The 24,361-nt window shown below is 40.6% G+C and overlaps 1 protein-coding gene across 1 annotated transcript; it reads left to right on the plus strand.

Annotated features, from left to right (window-relative positions):
• Window positions 1-1,363: 1,363 nt before the first annotated feature.
• SVOP (SV2 related protein) lies at window positions 1,364-23,837 on the plus strand. Its single transcript, XM_009482172.2, has 16 exons — window positions 1,364-1,416; window positions 5,570-5,730; window positions 7,328-7,413; window positions 8,507-8,605; window positions 10,667-10,738; window positions 10,974-11,098; window positions 13,792-13,855; window positions 15,126-15,251; window positions 16,304-16,432; window positions 17,801-17,874; window positions 18,190-18,266; window positions 19,380-19,487; window positions 21,001-21,112; window positions 22,392-22,473; window positions 22,710-22,799; window positions 23,512-23,837. The coding sequence occupies exons 1-16, from the start codon at window positions 1,382-1,384 to the stop codon at window positions 23,716-23,718; spliced, it is 1,647 nt and encodes a 548-aa protein (XP_009480447.1). The 5' UTR covers window positions 1,364-1,381; the 3' UTR covers window positions 23,719-23,837.
• The last annotated feature ends 524 nt before the right edge of the window (window positions 23,838-24,361 follow it).

The following is a 24,361-nucleotide window of genomic DNA, read 5'->3' on the forward strand; positions in this document are numbered from 1 at the left end:
TGATCCATGTGAGAGAGCCTGAAGGTGCCTGAGATATCCACATGGTCCTGTGTGATCTACCATACAGTGCTGTGTAAAATCCACAGCTGGAGGCCAAGGAGATACACAGTTACCTAAAATGGAGCCAATGTCTACATGTAGGCATCTGGATTCCACTCCTAGCTACAAATACTTCATTAAACAATTATTCTCACTATTTTTAAGGAAGCTGAAACCCTAGCTAGGTCAGCTGCAAGTCCTTTCTTATAAATACTAAAACCTGCCAACATTTTCAATATTTAGTGTCACAAACTAAGTCTGTGTGATAGTTGAACAACTCCCATTCGCAAACTGAAGCATGTCTGGTTTGTCATAGCTAAGCCTAAGCCTCTTGCATCATCCGTTGTTCCCTGACCTGAATTTGTACAACTTAATTCTTCTTCCTCACTGTAGTGCTTTTCACCTGTCTTCATTTGATGTCATCTTGTTGATTTCAGGCCATCTTTCCAATTTGTCAAAGGTACTTTAAAATTTAATCACGTCAAATGTCTCCTAGTCATCTTCCTAGCATATATTTCCTCTTTGTTTTCTCCTGCAGGCCTTTCTCTGCAAAGGATTCTTCTGTAAATGCAGGCTTATGCACAAATAAACTGTCTCTTCCAATTGAAGGAGAAGGCCTACAGGGATGAATGTGCCAGGGTGACAGTATATCTTTTCAGGTAAGTAATTGAGGTTTTTACAAACTAATCTCATTCTCCATCTAGGAGTGCACGCTCGGAAGGCCTCCCAGGTCGCTACAAGGGATCACGTATGGGAACTGTCCTTGGGTTCCCGAAGCGTTCACTGTAATAATATAATTTTCTGCGAAGCCCCTCGCCAAAATTCAGCGGTTCTGCCGCCCGGGCTGGCGTCGTGTTCCCCAGAAGCCCCTTCGCTGTCCTGCTGGGAGCAGAGGCATCTAAACCAACTTGGCTTGGCTTTCCTTCTGGATGTCTCCATCCCGTCCGCTTCATTTTCTCCCAGTCTGTGATACTCCCCGGGAGTGCACCCTGCCGATGGAGCGGTCATCTGCCACTGATCCCCGAGGGGACGAGGACCGGCGGTGACAGGGGAGCCGAGCCCCGGTCCTGGCCAGGCTGGCGGGTGGCACCCCCGGAGCGGGGACGGGAAGGGGAGGGAGCCGCTGGACGCCGGGCCGCGGCCGCCCCGCCGCCTCCGCCCGCCCCGCCGTGCCGAGCCGTGCCGAGCCGAGCCGAGCCGTGCCGTGCCGAGCCGAGCCGCTCGGTGCGGGCTGCCGGCCGCCGCCGGAGCTGTCCAGCCGGCCGCGCCTGCCTGCCCGCAGCTCCAGCCATCCCCGCCATGCGAGAGCGATGAGAGCAGCTCCTCCAGACGCAGCCCGGCAATGGAGGATGATTTATTCCAGCTGAGACAGCTGCCGTGAGTAGCACCGATAGGGGAGCGGGGATGCGCAGGATTTCTTCTAAACGGGCTGCAGGGATATTGTGAATCCTGGTGATTTTTAAGGGAATTATTTCTAGGAAGTGTCTTAGGCCCCGGGAAGCAGGCCGTTTTCCCTGTATACCTGCCTGGGTTCAGCATCCTGGGGGCATGCAGGGATCCATTTGTTACATAAATTCACTCAATTTTTATTTTTCGCGTGAACTTGATGGTGGTAGAAATAAGGAGGGGTGGAATAAAACCGTGGAAGTGCCGAAAGATTTTTGGGGAGGAAACGTTACTATTGCATTTGCAAGGTGGATTGCATCTGTAAATAACATTGTGCTAGGGAGGGCATCTTCCTCGGCTTCCTCCTTCATGCCGTGAACTGATTGCAGATCAGAACCTTTTTTGCAAAGGTGTGTTTGCAGTGAGTATCATTGATATTTGCTAGCTGTATGTTTTGGAGAAGCAAACATTGCTGCACAAGGAAAATACTGTTATTTGTGAGGAACCCCTTGCTGTTGGGATGTGGTTGCTGGGTCTGTGCAAAAAGGTGATAAAAGCATTGCTGCCTTTTAATACTGGTATTTCCTTTCCTTTTCATAAATGCTAAATGTTTCCTTTAAAAACAAGTGCATTTCTCCTAATGCTCCATTAGCAGGTGCTTTGAAACACATTCCTATTTATAAATCATTGACTCTGTAAGGCAGGGAATAAATGCTTAAAGTTGATTTTAAATATTAATGAGCTCATGTCAATGACAGAGCAAACTGTCCCATAACATTTCTAATAAGTTGGGAAAATGGACATGAACTCCAGTTATCTTTAAATACTTAGTTCAGATGCATTCAGCTTGTCAGTAAAAAGAATAAGACATGATTTCATTAGGCCATTTTCCCCAATCTTTTTTAAAAAAAAAAACCCAACACAGAAAAATATTCTAAAGTACCTTTCAATGTAGGTGTAATTAGACTTATTCAGTGCTGTGAGATCTTGCAAACAAATGCAGCTCTCTGAGATGTCTCAGCTGTGAAGAATTTTGCAAGTATGGAACAGGAAATTTCACTGTGTGTTTTCTTCTTCATTTGTGTCAATTTGTTTCATAGGTTCCTAAGTGATAAACATATTTTTTTATTTCCTGTGATGAGGAATGTGGCCAGATAGCTCTCTACTCAGATTGCTATTGAAGTATTTACAATTTTGAGATCAGTCACTGCCTTTGTGTAGTATCTGGAACCATCATCTCCAAAATGGACAGTTCTGAAAGTCTACTTCAACAACTACTACAAAATAAGAAACAGTAATACAGGGGTTTTGTGATCAGGTACTTCAAAGTCAGGAAGGTTTTTTTGGCATGTTTATTTTGCCTGTGGTTTACTAGGACACTGAACAGTTACCAGCATAGGTTCTATGGATGATTTTCAGTTATAAACCCATGGAGTAATGGCACTTTAGACCTCCTGAAATCTGGGGAAAAGGTGTCCGTATACTTCAATGAACTTTGCACCAGGCCTTGAGGCTGCTGAAGTTATAGTAACTTTAAAATTAAAAAAAAAACCCAAATATAAAAGTTTACTTCCTGTAGAGTTAAACCAGGTGCTTGTAAAGCTGTTGCAAATAAGATATGAAGGGTACTTTGATATTAATTGCCCTTTGTAATAAAAAAGTCATCTCATGGGCATACAAATTTCAGTGTTTGTTTGCTGAGAGTATGGATTATGTAGGTCATATGAGGATTATATCTTCAGTGACAATTTTAACAGTAATAATTACTTGTGTTCATCCCGTAGGGTCAGGGCAAAAGAAAATTCAAACCAAGATAGTTCTACTGAGGTTAAAAAAAACCAATCAGATTAAGAGAATTTAAAATTGAGCTTCTCAATGGAACTAAATATGAACTTGAATTCAGATGAGTTTCATTGTTTTGTTTGTCTTTTCTTACAACTGAGTGAAGGACACTCTGCATACCCCAAATCAGAATGTGAGATAACCCCTTGTTTCACTGCAGTCAATGTAGTTTTCTTGTTCATTTCAAAGACGCCTGGGTTTTTTTTTCATGTTCTTATGTTTAGGATCTTCAAATGTTATCTTAGAAAACAAAATTTGTGACTCTCTTGTTTGTCTGCCAAGACATAAAGGCCAGAGAAAAGCTTTCAGTTTCCTGCTGCAGATGATGAGAGCATTACTAAAGTAGTGCAAGGAATATTTGCCCCTTGCAGATCTTGGAATGCCCTGTTTACCTGAAAAAATAATCCCAAAACATCTCAACAGTGTGCAAAGCAGGCTGTTCTAAAGATGAGTGATAACCTCACAAAATGGTCACTGTACTTCTCTCTATCTCCAGGTTACTTCCAGAATATCATTAGGGAATATGTGCAATTCCCCAGATGGGATGTGGTCAGGGAAATAAGATATGTGCCAGGACTGGGGGGGGGGGGGGGGGGGGGAACCCCAGCCAACTTCTGTATCCCTCTGCTTTATGCTTCTACCACAGTGTAATCCTAAACTGGACTGAATGGCTGGTCATGGCCAGGACTCCTCTCTTAGTAAAACAAACCTGTGGGTAACCGAGATGTTTGTTCCTTCATCCTCTTGTCCACCAAAACCCCATTTACAGGAGTTTTGTAGATTGCCCATCACTTTGCCCTTATATTAAATATTGATTGTGTCATCAGCACTTGTAAGAGAAAGTAAGAGTTAAGGTCTTGCCAAATGTGAAAAGTCTTTCAGATCACCTTTAGAAATGTCATACATGCATGTCAGTTGCCTGCAGCTGCAGTTGGCAAGGATACTGATAGTTTAGTTTTGCTGGCCCTTAAACCAGAGGATTACACAGAAGTTCGAGAGGCACTCTGCTAATCTTTATTGTAGAATTAAAATGTTCAGGTATTGGAAGTCAGAAGAGGTAGTAGCAAGACTAATTTAATCTATTTCCAAAAAACTATTTAACTGAAGTCCAAGAAGTTGTCAGTTGCCAAGGTGAAAAAGTTACACTGATGTGGCAGGTAAAGTGAAGGAAGCTTGAGGAATCGGTTACATTAAATATGGTGGATCTGTTTCAAAATCTTTGTTTGGTCACAGGAAACTTAACTGATGGAAAATGGACCTCCTCTATATACATGAACCATTGCACAAAATCACTCTAACCAAAACATGAAAGGTGTGTCAATTTAACAAAGTTCTGTTTTCATGTCTTATTGTCTTTGTGGCCTTGCTGCAGGGATTAGATGATAATCTTTCAGATAGTGCCAGAAATTGTATAAAATACAGAGAGCTGTGAGCATGACACTCACGTGACAATCATCATCTCATATGCCAGGGCTGTAACTGGCAGCCAGGTACACTCTTCAGTCTGGACTTGAACTTAATGAAAAAAGAAGTATCCTTTGATTCGCTTTCTTATTCTGTCCCACCTCATTACCTTAAAGATTAAAAATGCAGAGAAGAACCAAGTATTGGAAAGCCAATAGTTTCTTAAAATACAGGTATTTAATTAATTGCATAATATTAAAGACTTCAGTTTAAGACAAGAGATGAAAGCAATCATATTTATAGGCACAGAAGCATCACCATAATGCAAAAAAGTCAGTCAATTCACTGAATTATCTTATGGATCCTACTTCACTAAGTAATGTTTAAAAATCTGACAAATTTCAGGAGTTCTGCTTCTCCTAAGACACAAATTGCTCTTATTTAAACAATGTGGAAAATTGAATTTGGGTTCTTCCTACAAGGACAAAACACTTGAAATTCAATGACACAGCTATGTCTAATTTGCAATAAAAGTCTAGGTACACAAAACATGGTTATCATTAAATATGTATCATTTAATCATATTTATATAATCTGTATGTTTTCATAACTTTATATGTTAGCATGATAACATCCTCTTTGCACAAAACTGACGATTATGTCACATAGCAATATACCTCTGCAGTTTTTCCAAAGCCAGTAGCAACCAACAGGATACCGTATCTAAAAGCAGATCCAAATAAAAGTCACAGCGTTCTCTGTCAATGTGAAATGGATACAGGAGGGTGGGGAGAAACCTGGCTGCTGTTTGACCAAATAGGGCTTCAGGACTAACCAAACATAGCTTCAACCTGGAAAAGACCCACCAAAGTATTAATCCTTGTTTCTGTATTCTTAGGGTGGTCAAGTTTCGTCGCACTGGGGAAAGTTCAAGGTCAGAAGAGGATGTCATTTCAGGAGAACATGAAATTCAGATTGAGGGTGTTCGGACAGAGCTAGAGCCTATTGAGCTAGAGGATGGAGCTGCAGTGCCAAAAGAATTTGCCAACCCAACTGATGGTGAGTAGGTTTCTTGTTTTCCTGTAAGGAGAAAGGTGTGGCCTCTTCATTTCAGTCATGTTGCAACCGGGCTGAATACATTTGGTTTAGAGAAGTTAAGGATCCCCAGATAAAAACAGGAGACGATAACACAGGCAAGTTACATTACACCTGAAAATCATGATTTAGCTACCTTGTTCTCTGAGGGATGCTTTATGTGTTTGTTTTTATATTACCAGTAATAGCACCTTTTAAGCAGTTGTGTATCCAGTTGTCACCACCTATTTCACACAGGAGGTTTGACTTAGTTTCCTTTAGAACTGATCAGTGCTCCTAAAGCATCACCAAGTTTACTGGAGCAGTTACACATGGCTCACCTTCAAGGCTGAGCATGAAGCCTCTGCAGTGTTCCTGTCTCCTCCTTGCCTAAAGGACAAGAGGGACAGAATGAATGTACATCCCAGCCTCTGCTTTTTGCCTAGCAGAGAAGTGCTGACTGCCCTGAAGGCAACACCAATTTAGAAGATATGAGAAGTGTTGTTTTTGTCTTAGCACAAGGCATACTAAAATTTTGTAGGATGACTGTTTTCCCAGGGACTTATTAACATATTGATGCAATAGGAAGCCAGAATACCATGGAGCGAGCTCAGTTTCTCAAGACTCAGTGCATCGGTGCAAGTCTGCAGCTATATGTAGAATTTCAGTTGGCACATCACCCAAAAAAGTGCAAGTGATGCAACAACCCAATATGCTGATCTTCAGTGCCATCACATCAAATGCCTGGGTTGAAGTCACAAACTGAGGTCTTAATGATGTCTCTGCTTTGTTTTATCAGTTAGATTTTATTCAATTTCTTTTTGGTTTGTGTTTTTGTCTTTTGCTTTGTGAGGATGTCCAACTCTTAGCTAGATAAAGCTTTTCTGTGGCGAATGTACTTTTTAAACAGCTGGAAGTGTTAAAACTTTGAGACTTAAATTGATTTAAACAACTTGAATATCAAAATGTGTTTTTGTTGTGTATTTCATTTTGCACTTGAGCAAAGGAATTTGAGATATCTCAGCTTCTTGAGATAGAACAAAATAATGAGGTCATGACAATGTGTGGAAAACAAGAACCACCAGCATTTTTAACAAAAGTATGTTTTAAGATATACGTGTCTTGGACAAATTCTTGATTCAAATAATTACAGTTTGACTCTCCATGCAATAAAATATTCTTCTGCACTTTCCATCACTTGCATAATATTGCTGTGTGCTGTTGAACAGCTCATGTACTTCTCACCAGAGGAAGCTGCAGTTCAGTGGCTGGTGGAGTCACTTCCAGGAGTAATAGGCTGAACATGTGCTGGAGTCATTGGTGCTATGCTGATTTATTTCTGTGTGAATAAAATATTCTAGGAATATTTAGAATTATTTTGACTTCAGCACAATTCCTGAAGAACGTTGAGTTTTTCCTGAGTAGGAACTGTATAAAAGCTAAGTAGCTTTCTGTTGTATATTTTAGATCTCAGTAGATTACCCAGTTAATAAGTAATTGCATTCACAGTAAATTCTGTCTCAAGGAATGGCTCTTGCTAGGAAAGGAATACACTTCTGCAGTAGAATTGTTTTCTTTCTAGATACTTTCATGGTGGAAGATGCGGTGGAAGCCATTGGATTTGGAAAGTTCCAGTGGAAGCTGTCTGTTATTACTGGATTAGCATGGGCAAGTAATTGTTATCAAGGTCAATTGCATGATCATCAGTTAGAGAAAGTCAGTGATTTCAAATAATGTAGCCATTCTCTGTCAACAAAAAGTCTCTAAACAGATAATTATACAATAAAGAAGGAATTTTACTCGAAATTCTAAAATGACAGCTGGACTCAAACTTTTTTTGGGGGGGGAATGAATAACTATTGATTTCTCTGTCTCTGAATTTCTTATAAATCAGGGTTTGCAAAATCATTTTGACACTCTACTTCAAATGCTTATTTCAGATGGAAAGGGTGCTAGGCTATTCCTACAGAAGCAGATCTCAGTTTTCATGCAGTGATTTTACCACATTCATCCCATTAACTACAATCTCTGTTTTCTGTATTAGTCAGTATTACTGTAATCTCGGTTTCAGGTGAACAGCAACCCAGTACTTCTAGTTTTAACCTTGATATCAAAACCAGAATGACAAATTTTATTTTCACTTTTCTGCTGTTTCTGAAGCAGTATAATTTACACCTACTGTGGTATATTTTAGGGTAATGATATCTGGAGCTTTTATTTACCAGCTATTGTCTATATATGAGGTTACAATCTGCCATGGTTTAGATCCTAAATCAGTAGCAGAATTTTGTCTACAGGTGATCTATCAATATATTTGATACAAATCCAGAAGTAGCGTATAAGGGTGAAAGGGAGTAAGTTATAAAGTAATAAACAGTTTTGACTGAATCTGTGTGTAAAGGAGTTGAAAGCTCATCCCTGTAATATGCAATATGGAAGTGAATGAACCTAGATGACCGACCAGACAAGCCTCCTCGAAATCACCCACTGATAACTTTTGATTTGGCTCTTTGAATCCTCTCTGCCAGTGTTACTAAACGTTATGACAATCAGAAATTAGTTTAAAAGTGCACCTGTTGCTTTTTTTCTCTACACTGTGTACATCCGCTGTGCCTTCCAAACATAACTGTTTTGTTTCACCTATAGAGTGGGAATGGCACCAGCAGAAACAAGGTTAATTTCGAGAAGGTATATTATTGACTGCTATGTCAATCTAATTTTCAGGCAGTTATTTATTTTTGTTTCTTTTTTACCCTTCTAGATGGCAGATGCTATGGAAATGATGATTTTAAGTATCCTAGCTCCTCAGCTTCATTGTGAGTGGCGATTACCAAGCTGGCAGGTTGCATTGCTCACATCGGTAGGAAAAATAACTGACAGCTCCTGTATTCTGTAAGGTTTTTACACTCATTGTTTTTCAGACATTATGCTTTATATCCCAAAGTTAAATCTGTTCATGGCCTTAGCAGATTGCCTTTGGCTCGGAAGAATATAGGAGCCTTTTTTGAAAGCCAGAGCTTGAAGAAATGAAACTCAGTGAGAACTGAGGAAATTTTGCAAGTTTTGGGTTCAATGTTTTGTGTAATTTCCAGGAAAATATATGAATTAACACATCCTAAAATTTGAACCATTTGATTAATTGGAAAAAAAAGGATTGGTAAGTTTTTACTACCTTTCTTGAAAATCTTTCTCTCTCACCACCTTTAATCTCACTTGTACATAGACTGACTGGGAGCTGTGAGAGAGAGCAAGTAATCGCTTTTCGAGGTGGATCATCCAGTGATCTTTGCAAGCAGAGCTCTTATAATACTACCTCTAAGTATGGTGCTGTGATGCTGGAAACATGCAATGCCTTTAGGGATAAGAAAACTAGTTTTGGGACCCTTCTTTCACAATATGCCACTGTTGTATGGCATGCACTTTAACTCCTACCTTTCTTTTTCCTTTAGCTTTTGATGCCATTTGTGGTGTTGTGTAAATTGGTCAAAATGCTCAGTAGATTTAAATCAGTTAAGATCCTTTCCCATACCTGAATGCAGCCAGCCCATCTGAAGGAGGGTCTTGTTCCTCCTTTCAGCTCAGCACAACTTTATTCTTGGTGAGCAAAATTAGGAGAAGGGGTCAGTGGACATGAGGCAAAAGCTTTGACAAACAGAACTGCTTCTTACCCCACTTACTGTTTGAGTATGCACTTCTTTCTCAGACAAAATTCCTATGGTTTTAATGAGCCAAAGGGGGAAACATGCTTGGGTTTTGCCATTACCTTCACTGAGCCGGATTTCATTTCTCTCTCCATCTACAGAATAAACTATACTTTTTGGTGTCACCTCTGAAAAGGGTACAATATATTTTCTTTGGCACCTCTTTTTTCAGACTTTTCTAAAGTTGTAAGATCTAATTTTATCTCCATTCAAATCTGAGACAACCTGCTGAGAATGGCAATAGGAGACTGGAGGTGAGCTGGCTGAGAAGTACTGCATCAGCACTGGGCTCCTAGAACAGCTCTATCTTGCAGACCGCAAGCAACACTGATCAGCTTTTATTCATGAATATGTTCATTGGAACTGGAGAACTCAGCATCTTCCATGGCTGGACTCACAATGTGTATAATACCAGAGTGCATGTTCTAGTGTCAGACTGGTTTGTCACTGGATGGATCTTTTAATTGCAAAGCTGACTTGATGGGTGCCTAGTTGCTTCCCCTCTCCAACCCAGGCACTTGCTCCTGTCTCCACTTGCCTGTCCCCTCAGTAATGCTAATGAAACTCTCAGTGAGTTGCTTGCTGTGAAGCAGATGAAAGATTTTTTTTGTGGGTTATGAAAACACTTCAGCAAAAAGAAACCCAACCCAGAAACAAGGTAATGATTTCCATTTAGTGGCAAACTGTGCTCTCCAGTCATTTCTTATAATTCATTTTCTTCCATTTATCAAAAGCTCAGAAATATTCAGCACTGGTCTAATTCGGTAGTTCACAAATTAACAGGTGAGATAAGGGTGAGGTGAGGACAAGTAGCCTGGCAGAGATTCAGTTTAGTTATGTTGTGTTTAGATTCCTGACCTGAACAAAAGCGAGGCAGCTACTGAAAATGGGCCCACCACTGGAAAAGGCTGAGAGACCTATGCTTGAACAGTCTGCTGACACCCATCCCCATTCCTGGGCAATAGCAAATTCCCTTTCAAGTCAATGGAAGTGAAGTTAGGTTAATGCTGAGTGACTTTTCAAAAATCCCTCTATATGAGTAATTATCTTTAATAGTCTCGACTGCAAAGGAACTATACCCAGGACACCTGGACATTTTGCTCTATTGTTAGGGCTGAAATTTTCTAGTTTCACTGTGAAGCTGTGTTCTCTTTGCTGTCATATGGAAATTTTCACTTGTCGTCTTGTTAAGGGGAAAATTTTTTCCTGGTGTTTCACAGGTGGTGTTTGTGGGAATGATGTCCAGCTCCAGCCTCTGGGGAAACATTTCAGACCAGTATGGGAGAAAAACAGTAAGTCTTCAGCTCCTACTAGAATATATTCTAATATTTCTACAGTGTGGATGTTTCAGTGCATGGTGTTCACAAATGTCATAGTCCACATGTATGAAGCAGAATTAACTAGAGCCAGAATTGACCTGCCATATTTAACCTCCCTTATTAAAGGAGGTTGAAGCTCTACTATACATTTTGTAATTTGTGTTACAGCAGAGACTTTCTTTTCTCTGTGCTTGTTTGTTAAATACAGGGCCTAAAGATCAGTGTGTTGTGGACGCTCTATTATGGGATCCTCAGTGGTTTTGCACCAGTATATAGCTGGATCTTGGTGCTGAGGGGCCTGGTGGGGTTTGGGATTGGAGGAGTGCCTCAGTCGTAAGTAAATATTCACAAATCCAAACTTTCTCTTTTCTATTTATTTTTTAAAAAATGTTTATGTCAAATTGAAGACATGCCTCTGTTCAGTTGTCCCAAACCCATTTTTTCCTAAGTATTTTGGAACTAATATATTAAACTCTGAGAAGGCTTTGAAGATACCTGATACATCACTGAGGTGAATCGGTTTTACAATGACTTCTATGTGAACAACCTGAGTTCCTAAATGTAACACATTATATGCCTTAAGTCCTTTCAAGCTTCTCTCATTCCCTTAGGTAAACCATGGTGAAAATGAGAGGCCCAAAGAGCCCACCTAGAAGGGCGTAAAACACCACAGACAGCATTTTGTAGCTGTGCCTAAACACTGCATTGCTAGATTGTATTGGCAGAGTCCATAAGGTGCGACATGGTCTTGTTGCAAGATAGGTCATAACCTAAACACTAGCATTTAGAGGAAGAGCTGAGCCCTGACTCCTAATTGTAAAACTGCAGATTATTGTTCAGTCAGAGCCTGAACTTTCACGTCTGAACCTGGGCTGAAATTCCAAAAGTACATAGCCCAAACCTGGAGCACTGAAGATGGCTCAGACACATTTCTAATAAGAAGGTAGCATCAGGATATTTCTCTATTACTGTGTCATTCCATTCACTGAAGAGGGGGATCTCTAAATTTTCCACCTGGAATAAATAACTCTGCTCTAGGCTTTTAATTATAAATGTAAAGGGAAGAGTATAGCCATTCTCTCTCTGTGTAGTCTTTTATCCTTATTAATAATTGATATTTTGCCCCATGGAGGTGCTATTTCGGAGTAGTCAGAGTCTAACTTTGATTGATGGCTCATAGACTTCTTCACAAGGCAAGTCAATATCCCATCTTTTCTATTGCCATTCCCAGCTAAAAGATTCAGAGCTGAGAAGGCACATTACGGTATTATTAATTTTCTTTTACTACTCTCCTGCCCACCTTTAGAAGCTGCACAAAAGCGTAATGTGTATGTAAAATAGGCAAGTCCTTAGTCCGCTGTGTACTGACCAACAGTGAGGCAGTTTCTGCCATGCATTTGCAACTGAGCATAACTGGAATGCAGCAGGAGAACAACAAAGGCAAAGCATCAGAGTTAATAATGCCTTGTACTGCAAACGTATTAACGATGTTCCACAGAGCCCCAGTGGAACAGCTACAGCTACAGCTAGTGACATTTTACAGAGGGGTGGATAATGCACACAGGCTACGTGACTTAATGAGAGACAAAGAAGAGCCGGTTACAGAACTCAGAGTGGATTCCATTGCTGCTGAGTCTGTTCCTTGTTCTAACTACAATAGTGATTCCTTTGACAGAGGAGTAAATATGTACGAAGCAGGAAAAGTAGCTCCTTTCTAATATCCTTAAGTAGGCTATGTAACTTTGGTTCTGAGTGGCTGAATTTCAATGGAATGACATGGGTATCTTTATAATTGTATATTCTATAATGGGTATGAGAGAGATATGAACAGTGCTATTAAAAATAAAGCATCCAGAAATAATAAATTAACTGACTATAGCAGATATTCCTCTATCCATACGTATATAGGAGCTGCACCTGAGAAGCTGTGGCCTCCTCGGGGAATTTTCTGGCAGATATTATCTAACACTGAGTATGACTATTCATTCATAGTGCCAACATCCAGACTTGCAAAGCTATGGACTATTCTCTTAAGAAAACAGTTTTGTACAGCGTTAATCAGCTCCTGTTTTCTGCTGCAATGTATAGGGGACTGCTCTACATTTCATTACCTGACTTTTCCTTCCTTCTCTTCTTAATCACTGATTTAATATAATATTGTGTGCAACTTCATACTTCAATGAACTGAGTTCTGGGAAGCTACTTGGAGATCAATCCACCGTTTGTCAAGTTAGTAGAGTTTTGTCACAAACATCAAAGCAAGCCTAAGGAGTTTAGAGGCAGAAATAGGATGAGTCAATGGAATGCAGAGTAGGAGCAAAGAATGACAAGTCTTACCAGACAGTTTGAAGAAGACGGGAGAGCCTTGACTGGCTGCTGGCCCTTGCGTTCATCCTCAGGAAATACTCATAGAGAAGCTGTACCATTACTCTTTGGCACAGTCATGAAACACTCTGCAGAGTTAGATGATTTTGTTTTGAATTCCCACAATAAAAGAATGCAAATTATTTTAGAACAGTAACAGGATCAGACCTTGAAAGTATTCACCTCTTGGAGAATTGAAACCTGGCAGAGTAGACTGATGTGAAATTTTCTGAGCCAGTTGTAAAGCCCTGAAGAAATCCTTTACCCAGCAAGAGTTTGTGTTGAATGCTGATGGACCACACTGAAAATAACAGGCGTAACGCCTGTCCCAGACCAGAGCAGGGTTGTGAAAACATGTGCATCAAGAACTACTACATTTAGCTAGCAACTATAGGGTTACAAAATCACACAAACAGAGTAAATTCTGTCCTCCATTGCAATGATGAACTAAAGAGGTTTTGTTCTGATGTCGAAAGGGGAGTCTGAACCAGTGTCCACAGTCTTGCTGACTCTGAGGGCTAGGAAGGGTTTTGCGTTACTACTGTGGGTTTGGCAATTTTAATAAAAGGCAAATGAAATGTTTGAACCTCTCTCATTGTGCTAACGTGGCATTTTTCTCAATGTGCTAACATGACATTTTTCTCAATGTTCATTCTTTACAGGGTAACCTTATATGCTGAATTCCTTCCAATGAAAGCCAGAGCAAAATGCATTTTATTAATAGAGGTGAGCAGTGTAACTATGCATACTGGTCCCTAGAGGGACAAATTCTGCTGTTGCTTACATCCATTCTATCTTACTGACTAGAAATCTCACACATAGCTGCCGTCAAATCTTGATTGTCCAAGTTAGTGTGGAGCTGAGGTTAACCCCATACACTCAGGTCCAAAAGCAGCATAAAGCATTCATGTAACACAGCACTCTCTTTGTATCCTTCTTTTTGCAAATTAACTTGCATCCAGTGCTGCGTAAGTTCCTGCTGTTACACAAGGGGGGCCGTTTGCGTGTCACCTAGTTTCATGGTGAACTTAATCTACAGCTCAGTAATGGATAGCGGAGAACTGACTGTTCAGTAAATGCAGTAAATGCAGGGCTAAATTCAGCTCCCCATATTCAATTCAAATGTATCAAAGTCACAGAGAGCAGAATTTTGCTCTATAAATACCTTAAGGCAAAATTTGCAGCCCTTTAATGGATGGGTGAAGGGTCAGAGAACAGTACTATTACTTGACTGCGTCAGTCAGTTTGGAAGGAGCATCCTTGTGGAAAACCTCACCAAATTGAAACAGTTTCTCAATGCAAAGCCAGTCTTCTAAGGTATCTGCTGGCTAGTCCTACATTCAGTTGATTAATCTTTCATAAATAGAGTTCAGTAGATGAATTACTCCTTTCTGTGTCACTTGTTCTGCCACAGTTTGGCTGCCTCTGAGCAACCCTGGGTAAGAAATATATTCTGAGTGTTAAATAATGAGCTAAGTGGATTACTAATCTAAAGGAGAATAATCTTGCATGGGTAGGATTATGCAAGAGGATGCCAGCTCCATTATTTGCTAAGAAGGTATCAATTCCTTCTTTCATCTACAGGCCAAACTCTGTGGCTTTGGTAGCTTGGTTTTGGTAAGGAAAACAAATGCCATAAATCTCCTGGTGGTAGCTGGGAATAATACTCATTATTGACAGATACATTAATAGTCATTTTGCCTAAGAAACACAATGTGATGAGTCTGTTCCTTATGAGAAGCTACCTACAGTTAAACATGAGTGTCTGGAGAAAGTCAATGCTAGGTTTTCAGAAATGAACATTTTAGCTTCTGCAACATTTAAACAAATCCCCTTAAAAAGTCTGGACTTGTTTCCATACAGTGGTGCATATTTGAAATGTCTCTGGCATTTCTCTCTCCAGCTGTCCCTAGAGAGCACGTCTTGGAATGTTACAAAGAAGGAGGCCTTAAGAGCACTCATTCTCATTTGTGACTGTTTCTTTTCCCTTTGGCAGGTCTTTTGGGCCATTGGGACTGTGTTTGAAGTCCTTCTGGCAGTGTTGGTGATGCCCACTCTTGGCTGGCGGTGGCTTCTCATTCTTTCTGCCCTCCCACTTTTGCTCTTCGCTGTCCTATGTTTTGTAGGTATTCTTTCAAAGACGAATGTATGCTCCATCAATCTAGCACTTCTCTAGCTGATTCTGTAACCTGATTGAAGGAAATCATGACAGTTTTGAGCTCTCTGTTGGTGTCTTCTTTGAAACATCTGAAATAATGACAAAAATGCTGTTGTTTCAACAGGGTGCTAGTAAAAACATTCCAGTGAGATCTGTGTTTATGTGACTGTAATTGCTGGAGGACAATGGTGGGCTGGAATTTTGTGAAACCAAATCAGGCCTGGAAGCGTCTCCAATTTAATGGCTATGTTTCAACTAATCTCAGTGGAATCAACATTTTATTAAAATCTGTTGCTATTTCCCTGATTGCTCTTTAGATTTTTAAGTTATTTTGTCAAAATCATAGCTTTTATAATTACTGTCCACTTAAAAAATCCACCCAAATCAGGGGTAAAATCTGCATAGTACAGGTCAGATTCTAAAATAAGATGTATATGAGTTAAACCTGAGCTTCAGTGCACTATTAGGTAGTACATTTGCCAATCACTCGGTCTTCTCAAAGATACATGTCCTTGTCAGATTGTTTAGCAGCTCTTGTTATTCCTTAGTCGCTGACGTTGTTTTTCAGAAGGACCTCCAGTTATACAGGTGCTAACATGCTTGTTTTTAAAAGGAGCTTAAAAATGCAAATTTCGGAATGCCTAGAGCATCTTGTTATCTGCTCTGGATGCTTTGCCTTTCCTGCTGAGAAAGTATAATGTAAAGAACCTGCAAAAATGCCTAACATTTCTCAAGAATAAAACCAAGATAACAGAAGGGAAAGATTTCAGACTGGAGTTCTGACTTGACAGTGAAAGTGGGGTTTTGCAGTTTCTTAAAGTTTAATGAGGAGTTTGACATTTGGCAGAAAGATGGGTCTCTGAATTGTTAAAGATTAGTTCTGTAATCCTTTCTTATGTGAGTATTCTGCTGGAGTCACTGAGATTTCCAACTGTAAGCCCACAAAGAAAATCCCCAGTTTGTTTATTGCTGTGTTTTTGACATCATGGTGCACGTGCTCTGCTTTGCTCTTTTAGTGGCTGCCAGAAAGTGCCAGGTATGATGTATTATCTGGAAATCAAGAAAAAGCAATTGCCACTTTAAAGCGGATAGCAACGGAAAATGGAGCTCCAATGCCTTTGGGAAAACTAATTATTTCCAGACAGGTATGTACAGGTAACAGGCACATTAATAATGTGGGATACAATGAAACTGTGCTACATCCATATGTATTTTTATAAGCAAATAATCAATGTTAGGTTTAATGTCTCAACTAGTAATTAAAAAAAGTAAGAGATGATCACATATACTTCTTTCATAGTGCAGAAGACTTAGTTTCTCATTTTTATTTATGTCCTGAAAGTGAAAAGGACCTTTAAAGTAGGCATTAATGTTATTTGACCTCACTCTAAGACCCTGATATTAAAGAAAATCAAACCTTGAGGCTAATGAAGAACTCCGAACTGAATTCCCAGATCTGAACTCATGAGACAAGATGGAATTTGACCCTTAGCTGTACTTCATTTTTAATCTAATCCTGATTTTTCTGGAGTTGGAAAGCTGCAAGCTCCTATTCAGTCCTAATGCGTGGAGTAATTCAGGCTGTTACTTCTAAGCTGCATATTACTGTATGAATTGCATTGGGTTTTTTTTTCATTTCAGCTTTATATGGCCAACTTCAGCACCCCTGTCAACATATAAAGCAGCTCTGCATTTACAGAACAAAGAGCAGACTTTTATAAGAAAGTTACAAAGTTAGCCAGCAGGAAGGACAGCAGAGGGAGGCCTGTAGATTTGAACAAGAGCAAAATTGTAAAGCTAGGCAGGGGCCTGTTGGTAATGACAGCGTCTCACTAATCAGAGATGGAGGTTTGACTTTTTAAGGTCTGGATCAGTGAGGATTTGAGCTCTTGTGCATTTCACAAATGCTTGGTTCAGTCATGGTAATATTGATGGGCTGTGCAGGAACACCAAGTCTTGGATAGTTTTGTTTTCAGGGTGGGGTGGGAAAGTACTTTTCCTTAACCACAAGTTTATGGGCTGAGCCCTCCACTCTCTCTCTAAGAACCACACAGTTTACAAGGGGTCTGCTTGCAGGAGGGCTGCTTGTAGTTCCTCAGTGCCTTACCCTAGACCAGAAGCCCTGAGGGGCTGCTTTAATTTAAGGGAGCTGGCTGTGGGCCACATGAATCATATGCCACCTGTGGATTGGCAAAGTTTTGCTCTACCTCTTTCCAGCCCCACCTTGTTCTGACAGATCCTCACCTTCCGTGTGGAGGAGTAGTGTGCCCTGTGCATGAACTGGTTTTGATATTGTTATGCTCCTAGAGAATTCCCATTGGCAGAGGAATTCTTTACTTGGATCCAGCTCCAGTGTGGCTCCTACAACCAGAAGAGCCCTCAGCTGAAACCAAACAGTCATCCTGAGATATAGTACATAGTACTGTGTATTGTATCATCCCTTGCCACTCTCCATCCTCCAGTCCAGGACCAGTGAGTGCCCTGATCATCTGACTTTCGCTTGTTTTCAACAGGAAGACCGAGGAAAAATGAGGGACCTTTTTACGCCCCATTTTAGATGGACCACATTGTTACTCTGGTTTATATGGTAAGAGGAAATATAAATGGCTCAGTGCCAGCACAATTCTAAATGGTTTTTAATGGAGGTATTTTACAGGATCACTAAAATACAGCAACTTCCTCCTCAAAAAAAACCCCAACCTGTATTGATTTGTAATTTATTAAACCACCCAATCGCTAGCATTCTCAATCTAATTGCCCTTTCATTTTCTAAATGCTGATAGGAAATAGCTTTGAGGCAGCACTTAGTGGAAGTCCTCATGCAGTGGCTTCAATTTTGATTCATGTTGTTTACTATAGGTTTGATCAGCTGAGACTTCCTCTCTCATTTTCTTCTTTGCAGGTTTTCCAATGCTTTTTCATATTATGGGTTAGTTTTATTAACTACAGAGTTCTTCCAAGCAGGAGATGTCTGCAGCAGTGAGTACTAGTCCATCTTTTCTTTTTAAATGTACCCTGTTAAATGATGGAATATCTTTTATTAGATCACCTTCTGCTGTTAGTTTGGAAAGGACTGTGGCTGCCAGCCTGAATTTTAAGGCATCCACTTAAAGGGTTGCTTATTTTAAACATTTCTGATAGACTGTTCCTTATCTCCTGCACAATGCAGAGAGGTCCTGCAGTGTCTCTGAGCCCAAAATGAAAAACAGCAAGACAACCTTCAAGGGAGACCTGTTAGAAAAAGTATCTGTTCTTGAGGAAAGAAGTGATTGAATAAATATAAGTTTCCAGATTTGACAAGCCTAATTAGGCCTGAGATAACTGCTGCTGCTGTGAAGCTCCCAGGTTCTTGAGTTGTGAAGACCTGCTGAGAAAATAGATAATGGTGGGAAACCGTCACCCTTTTTGCTGCAGATTTTTGTGTTTAAAAAAAAAAAAGTGCTTTGACTGCATTAAGAAGAGGCTTGCAAAGTTTGATTCCCCAGGGGAGGCATGATTGTATTCAGAACACTTGTAATTAGTGAAAACTGTCTGATAGTTGGAAAATTATAGGAAAAGGATGGGTAGTATTGGGAGAAGACACAGATCCCAAGCTTGTACAACAGTGTATTAGCTGTTTGAGAGGTTCAGCTCTGGTTAGCCTCCACAAAGGAGCATGCATCCTTTAAAAATACTTGTTTTCACGAAGACATGGTATTATTCAGTCTTCTCAAGGTATAGATTAAGTGTTAGTATCCTAATTTATGTAGGGAGAAACTGAATTATTAATGTTAATTCTGTTCACTGTCATGAGCCCTGGACTGAAAAATAACTAAGCCTGTACAGCTGATAAGGAAGTGTAAGTTTTCATTCTGATAATGATGGTTACAGAGGTAAGATGTCCTGCCACAAATAAGATTATAAACTGTTCCATTTCAGCTGTATCTTCCAGGTAGAACATACCTGCTGTGCAGCAGGGTCTTTTCAGTACATCCCTTCTATCAGTTTCAGCAGTAAAAGTGATAAAGACATAGCAGGAGTAAAGGAAGGTAAGCAGAGAAGAGTTTACTTAAAATATATTAAAGTATGTTTTTTTTCTTTTTCTTCCCACAGTATCCAGTAGAAGGAAAGAAGTTAAAGCAAAGTGCACCCTGACCTGTGAGTATCTGACAGAGGAAGACTACACTGATCTGCTCTGGACAACCCTGTCAGAATTCCCTGGTAAGTGGCAATAAGAAGCACCAGTTCTTCACTGCCAGTGGCTTAGTGTGATTGGAATGGACTCTGGTACAAGCAATGAAATGGGCTCTTCTCTCTGGCCTAATGCCAATGTATTTCCTGCAGCACTGGAGCTCCTTGCTTGGACTACTTGATATATGCTGTGCACACAGTAGCTGTAGCTCTCTTCACTGCCCATGTGATCACTACAGATAAAATCACTAGTAATTGCTTTGTGAAGCTATAATGGTCCCTCTGACTGTGGATTCTATCCAAGCAACATATGAGGCATTCAGAGGAAGAGTAACAATTAAATCAAAGGGGCAGAATCACTTGAACGCTTATCCATAAATGACTTTCCAGAACTATTTTAAAAGGACCATGGGTATAGTGAATCAGTGGAGAACTTGCTTCCTAAAGCTCCGTGTCCAGCCTCAGTCATGATTTTCAGACAGTTTCAGTGAATTTCAATGAAGAGTTTGACACAGGACAAGCAAGATAGTATGCAATAGCCATTGTTTCTTCAGGTGTAGAAGATGATCTCTCAGTATTAATCTGTTTGAAATGATACTGTGAGGCAGTGGTCAAGTTGTTTTTCATTGTTCTAGATTATAGTTTCAGGGACAAATGCCCAAAGAGAAACCATTTAATAGGTGAAAAGTTATAAGTCTGTGACTGGTAAATATGCACAGTCCCTACCTAATGGGAGGACTGCCCTGCATAACAGTCATTCTGGGGAGGATGTCAGTGTACAGTGGACAGAAAAGAGAATATGTACTCTTGGACTAATGCTATAGCTGAAAGGACTGATTTGATCCTGAGACATACCAAGGCAGGAGTGAGAAATACTAACAGGGATGCCTCTGAATACGACACTGGCAACTCTAATGCTTGAATAATCCCCGGACTTGCTGTACGTCTGCTTTTAAAAGGATCTGGAAAGTTGCATAAGAGGGAATACTTAACATTGTGAGACGTACAGAGCTTGATCTATTTCCTTTATTAAAGAGAAGGTGAGAAATAATTTGATGTCAGCATATAAATAACGCAATGGAGAGAAAATACGAAGTTCTAAAGAGTCCTTAAATCTAACAGTAGGAGGATTAGCAGGGAACAATGGTCAGAAGTTGAACAAAAGATATTCCAATGAGACACGAGGCAGGCATTTTTAACATTCATGTTGGTAACCACTGCAGAAATCAGTGGTTAACAGATGTCGGAGTTGATTGCTCACTCCTTCGTCAGCGTGTAGCCCCTGAGTGTGTGGGCATGTGGATGTGTGGACCAGTGGGGCTGTGAACATGGAGCAAGACTCACCAGCTGGGACACAGAGCTTCTGTTTTCATGGCTGGGGCCATCCATTCTACACCCCTGCCTGATGCCTCTGCTAGCAAAGTATTTTAAAGAAAGAGACAACAGAATTTCAAATCTAAATAACCCAGCCTATGTTAAAAGCCAGCTGCTGCAGCCTCCACCTCTGCTCAATTCCCAACAGTCAACTTGTCTCCTTCTACAGGTGTGTTAGTAACACTGTGGATTATTGATCGGATAGGCCGCAAGAAAACCATGGCCCTGTCCTTTTTTGTCTTCTCGTTTTGCAGTCTTCTGCTGTTTCTCTGCGTTGGAAGGTAAGTAAGATACAGTGAACAACTGGTATATCTGATTCATCCATGTTCTCTCTTGATTATGGCAGGAGAACTGGAAGTGGTGGTTTGAAAAGCCATGAGATGGTCGTGCTCGACTGGAGAAGGAATTGAGGATGGTGTTAGGTTTTCTCACCAGAGTTTGGAAGGAAACTAAAAGAAGCAGGAGAGGAGAAATCCTTCACTATAATCTTGCGGACAGAACAATCCAAAGGGGAAAATAAGAGCTTATGTCTGAGTAGGAGGTAACCATTGGACAACTTTTAAATCAGATCTGATGTCATGAGCCTCAGTAGCTGGTTCATGTACTGCTCTCTGCCATTCATTACCTGTGTTTCCCCAGGCTGACTCTACCAGGGCAGGGCTTCACAACCAAATCCAGTCTCTGCCTCCCATTCAGCTGCTCGGACTGCTTCACTTGTCATGGGTTGTCCGTGGTCAAAGTGCTATGGCACAATTACGTGAGGAGCAATAGACACAGACTGGCACAACCTCGAAGTTGTATACAGTTTGGCTGGTGGAGCTTGATGCTGGCATTGTAGATACATGGGCCCAATTTTTAAAAGAATTTGGGTTCACATTTTTGTATTGTTCAGTATCTGTCCTTCATGCAGATTTTCCAAAGAACAAGTCAGTTGGCAGCTCTGCCCTTGAATCTTAATGGTACCGAATTTCCAGCTGAGCTCTGAGAGTCTGCCTCTGACTGCATCTGGCCTTCACGCCACATGCATGCAACAATGTCTGTACCTTGGGGCTGATGAACAAGGAAATGACCTAACAGCCAGAGGAGAGCTCTCTGAATTTAAACCTTTTCAGGCACTGTACAAAACCTTATAGTAAGGAAACCTTGTAATAAGAAGCCTTATAAAGTTGCAAATATCCAGGTGGTACGTAGGTTTATGTCTTTTAAACAGGAAAGCTGCACTCTCATTTCCTTCTCATGTGTGCCATTTTTTTGTTAGCACCATTCATAACATGGAATATATTTTTCTTATTTAGATAAGCTGAGGTATTTGCTGCTTATTTCAACAGGCCACAGCTGTCAGTTGGAATGAAAACACTTAGAAAACTGATGTGATTGTGGGAATGCAGATTGTTTGGCATCATTGTTATAGTAAAGGTCCAGAAAAAATACAAAGGGTTCATTAAAAAACAAAAGGAATTGTTCTAACAAATTTAGCATTTTTATTGCACTTGCCTCCAAGTTAAACAAACAGATTGTACAGAACAATCCCAAACACTGCTCTCCTTTTTATTCTCACAGAAATGTTCTTACTGTGCTGCTCTTCATTGCAAGAGCTTTTATTTCAGGAGGATTTCAGGCTGCTTATGTTTACACTCCTGAGGTAAGGAGGTTGTTTTTGTAATGAGAATGTTTAAGGGGAGTGAGAACATGGTGGGAAAGTCATTTTTATGACCTCTTCACAATGGACCTTACCCCAGATATGAGTTGATGATCTCATTGTCATTGTCTAACAGAACTTGCTGTAGTACCAATTATTAATTTTAATTTCCATTGATTTAGGAGACTGAGGGAAGAGAACTTCCCACTAGTGTTAATGGGCTGATGCTTTGTTCACAGGTTTATCCGACAGCCACACGTGCTTTGGGCCTGGGAACATGCAGTGGAATGGCCAGAGTGGGAGCCCTCATAACCCCGTTCATTGCACAGGTAAAATCCCTTCTCCTTCTGAGACTGAAGGCACAGGAAGGTGATGGAGAACCTGCTTTTCTGCTCTAAGGGCCAAACCAAGGGCGATCTTTGCGTGATGTGTTGAAGGAGAGTTGTTGTACCTGTTCCTTGAGGAGAGTTCAGGCTCATCTCTGAATTTACCTCTTGCTCCAGAGCTCCATATGTTGGGGGATAAATAACCAAGAAGCAGGCTGCTGGATGGATGTAAGGACACCTCGGAAGCCATCACCTGGAGATGGGATTTGTGAGAGGCAGGGAGTTTCTGTGCATGGTGCAATGCCACCTTTCTCTTGAGATCCCAGGCTGAGGTTCTGGAGGCTACAAACCTTCAGGGTATGTGGAAAGAACTAGACAGGGAGGTTGGGAGAGCCAGGCTTCGCAGGGACAGGACTCAGAAGACTGTGTCAGAAGCAGTGGCTCTGCAGGTGGCTAGGTAGAAAACCTGTGATTTGCTTAAGTCCTGTCTAATACATAAGGGCAGCAGCACCTTGTGGAACTTGTAATCCAGACTGTTTTGTCAGTGTTTAATAGCTATGTGTAATCATTGAGGAAAGAAAGTATGCAGCAGTGCATGCTAAACATTTTTTTCCAATACTATAATTAAAATTTGTACTACTACATTAGTATTTGTATTTCTTTCTGTGATAAGGCTCAGGGGTACTATTTTGTATTTTCTGCCTTTTTTCTTCAGGTGATGTTGGAATCTTCAGTCTATTTAACACTGCTGGTTTACAGTGGATGTTGCCTGCTGGCCGCTGTGGCTTCCTGCTTCTTGCCCATTGAAACAAAAGGTCGTGGCTTACAGGAGTCCAGCCACAGAGAATGGGGACAGGAGATGGTTGGGAGAGGATCTCATTCCCCAGGTGTCACCAGGTCAAACTCTGGATCACAGGAATGATGGGACATGAAAACCTGCTGAAAGAATGAATGATACAAGCAAGATCTCTTTCACAAAAAACCCAACCCTGAAGCATAGAAAGCTGACCATACTGTCACTGCCAATGTCATGTGTCAAACTGCGGGAACTTTTGGGTTGAACCTAAGCAAATTGTGTCTCTGCTGCTCTTTGCTCACACTTCATAAAAACTTTACTTCTGTATTGAGAGACATTTGATCCAGATATCATTTGAAGTTTAGGAGGAAGGGTTTTTCTTAAGTCTGTTGTGCTTGCATGGTCAGCTATTCAGCTTAAAATGTCCCGTGTCAAGCAAATAGCTAACTGAATGCAACTCAGTATAAACTGTAATTAAAATAATGTATTCTTGATGCCTAAAACCAGAAGATTAGTATTTATTGTGTACCTGGCATAGCACACGGTGGATTCCATACACTACAGAATAGGTTTTATGAATTAGATGCCTGCCTTGCACTTTTAGCCATCAACAACAACAACAAAATATGATAATGGCAAATCAACCAATGCTTTCTAGTTCCCTCGCTTATGGGTTCTGATCCTTGAGAATTAACAGGCACTGATTGCTTGGAAACAATTTTCTGAATGTTTCTCCCATCCAAGACAGGTAGTCTGAGTCAGTGAGGAG

This window comes from Pelecanus crispus, chromosome 11 (assembly GCF_030463565.1).
Source record: "Pelecanus crispus isolate bPelCri1 chromosome 11, bPelCri1.pri, whole genome shotgun sequence".
In the NCBI taxonomy this organism is placed as follows: Eukaryota; Metazoa; Chordata; class Aves; order Pelecaniformes; family Pelecanidae; genus Pelecanus; species Pelecanus crispus.

Coding starts and splice junctions, on each gene's coding strand:
- SVOP (XM_009482172.2), top strand. CDS start 1,382: ATGGAGGATGATTTATTCCAGCTGAGACAGCTGCC. Junction 11,099..13,791: donor ATTGGAGGAGTGCCTCAGTC/GTAAGTAAATAT, acceptor CATTCTTTACAG/GGTAACCTTATATGCTGAAT. Junction 17,875..18,189: donor TTGTTACTCTGGTTTATATG/GTAAGAGGAAAT, acceptor TCTTCTTTGCAG/GTTTTCCAATGCTTTTTCAT.